General features: G+C 38.5%; 1 protein-coding gene across 1 annotated transcript in view; it reads left to right on the top strand.

The window, feature by feature from the left end:
• LOC143277455 (L-proline trans-4-hydroxylase-like) overlaps nucleotides 1-2,500 on the top strand; it is a 32,939-nt gene that overhangs the window by 29,582 nt on the left and 857 nt on the right. The window contains exon 11 of the mRNA XM_076582279.1: nucleotides 784-2,500. This exon is cut by the window's right edge and continues 857 nt beyond it. Coding sequence (XP_076438394.1) covers nucleotides 784-846 — 63 coding nt within the window. The 3' untranslated portion in view covers nucleotides 847-2,500. The remainder of the gene's footprint in view (nucleotides 1-783) is intronic.

A 2,500-nucleotide genomic window follows, 5' to 3' on the forward strand; every position in this document is an offset into this window, starting at 1 on the left:
TTGGGCTCAACGTTATCCATTTATATTACTTGGACATGTTATACTCTCTCTCTCTCTCTCTCTCTCTCTCTCTCTCCTGAATTTCTCTGTCTCTGTCCGTCTCTCTGTCTGTCTCTCTGTCTGCCTCTGTCTCTTTTTCTCTGTTTCTTTCTTTCCTTCTGTCTCTTTCTCTCCCCTCTCTCTCCATCTATCTTTTCCTCTGTGTGTGTGTGTGTGTGTGTGTGTGTGTGTGTGTGTGTGTGTGTGTGTGTGTGTGTGTGTGTGTCCATTTCTAATGTCATGTGTGTGTGTATGTGTGTGAGTGAGTGTGTGTGTTGTGTGTGTGTGTGTGTGTGTGTGTGTGTGTGTGTGTGTGTGACGGTTTGTGTGAGAGTTCGCGCGTGCTAGTGTGTGTGTGTGTGTGTGTGTGTGTGTGTGTGTGTGTGTGTGTGTGTGTGTGTGTTTGTGTGTATGTGTGTATGTGTGTGTTTGTGTGTGTGTGTGCGTGTGTTTGTGTGTGTGTGTGTGTGTGTGTGTGTGTGTGTGTGTGTGTGTGTGTGTGTGTGTGTGTGTCTGTCTGTGTCTGTGTGCTTGTGTGTCTGTGTGTTTGTGTGTCTATGTGTGTCTGTGTGTTGCCTCTGTGTGTGTTTGTGTCTCTCTGTGTGTCTGTGTCTCTCTGTCTGTGTGTATCTGTCTGTCTCTCTCTGTGTATCTGTCTGTCTCTCTCTGTCTGTGTGTCTGTCTGTCTGTCTGTCTGTCTCTCTGTGTGTGCGTGGATTGCCCATGTCTCTCTGTGTGTTCCAGGGAAGCCAGATGGAAGGGCAGTTCTATCCTGTCGTGTACGATCCACTGTGGACCTCACAGTGACTCCGCCACCACCCAACGTAGAGTGTAAGCCTTCTTTAACCCCTTGACTGCTAAACCTGGCTGTAACGAAATCAGTGCGGCACAACTTCCAAATTTCTGTACTTTTTGAAATTCATTTTTATTTTATTTTATTTTATTTTATATATGTATAATTTTAGAAAGGAGGTGTACTTGGCATCTGCTGAACTTCTTCTTCTTCTGCTTCTTCGTCCGTGGGCTGCAACTCCCACGCTCACTCGTATACATGTACACGAGTGGGCTGTTACGAGTATGACCGTTTTTACCCCCGCCATGTAGGCAGCCATACTCCGTTTTCGGGGGGGTGTATCTGCTGAACAATAACAACGCTATCATAAAGAGAGGAGGAAGCCTCAGATTAAGAATCATGACGTATATCCTGACCTGCAAGCTCAGTTTGTTATTATTATTATTATTATTATTATTATTATTATTTTGATTATCATTTTAAGATTACAACCTTCACTGTCTAGCAGACTCGGTTGAGTCAGCATAGAAAACTTTTGTTGAAGCCAGAAACAAAAACTCGAATGCTTTTAAGTTCTCTCAATTGTTTATAACAAATGATGCCATTTTCTTTTTATTGATACTGTCTGAATTCATTTAAAAAAAAAAATCATGTTGCAGTTTTGAAACAATACTATTCTATTCGTCTAGAGTTCTGTATACCCTGGGTCAGTTGTTGTTCGTGCAGTTTGTGTTATTGGAAATTATATGTTTGTGTGTGTGTGTGTGTGTGTGTGTGAATAGAATAGATTTTATTGTCATGAAACCGTAAGGTTTATAAGACACAAGTGCAATGGTAAATAAATGAGTGAATGAAAAACACACAATTCATCAATCAGTTAATGCAGTAAATTGCAGCAGCATTCATAAACAAATTTTCCTAATCTTTTTTGTATATATTCATCATCTGTTAGTATCACCTGACTGGGAATATTTCCTGTGTTATTCGAATTTTGAACATCTTTTCAAAAATGTTGCCTTAAGGTTTTAAATTTAATACAATGACCAAGAAGATGAATTTTGTCTTGCAGGATGTTACACTTGTTGCACAATCTGTCTTCTTGTGGAATATTTAAATATCTACCTTTCTCAATCTTTAGGTCATGCGCGCTTATTCTGAGTTTCGTTAAAGCTTGTCTGTGTTTTGTATCTGATATATTTAAAAGATAGGTTTCAGTTTTGTACTCTGCTACAATCGTATTGTAAAATTTTAGCTTTAATGTTTTTTCTCTTTTATCTTTCCAGTATTTGATATATTCATTTTCTAATTTTTTATATACGACGTATTTCAGTCTATGTACGCTGAATGTGAATTGTTTTTTTTCCAAATGTGATCAAGGCCTATAATTTCGAGTATCTTTCTATCAAATATCAACCATGGGGAAGTTGTGTTTTCTTGTTGGTACATGGACTTATATATTTTGTTGATGAAGGAAGCTTCTGGTAACTGAATAATGTGAATCCAATATGTAATAATTTGACACATTATCTTTAAACTTATTGGGAATCTGCCCAGTTCACCTAACACAGGAAGCACCATAGCTTTTTTGTGTACTCCGAGTATTTGCTTACAGAATTTAATGTGGAAACTTATTCGATAAGCAGTCGTCAAAAAGATGTGCTAAATCGA

The sequence above is a fragment of the Babylonia areolata genome, chromosome 34 (genome assembly GCF_041734735.1).
Source record: "Babylonia areolata isolate BAREFJ2019XMU chromosome 34, ASM4173473v1, whole genome shotgun sequence".
Taxonomy (NCBI): Eukaryota; Metazoa; Mollusca; class Gastropoda; order Neogastropoda; family Buccinidae; genus Babylonia; species Babylonia areolata.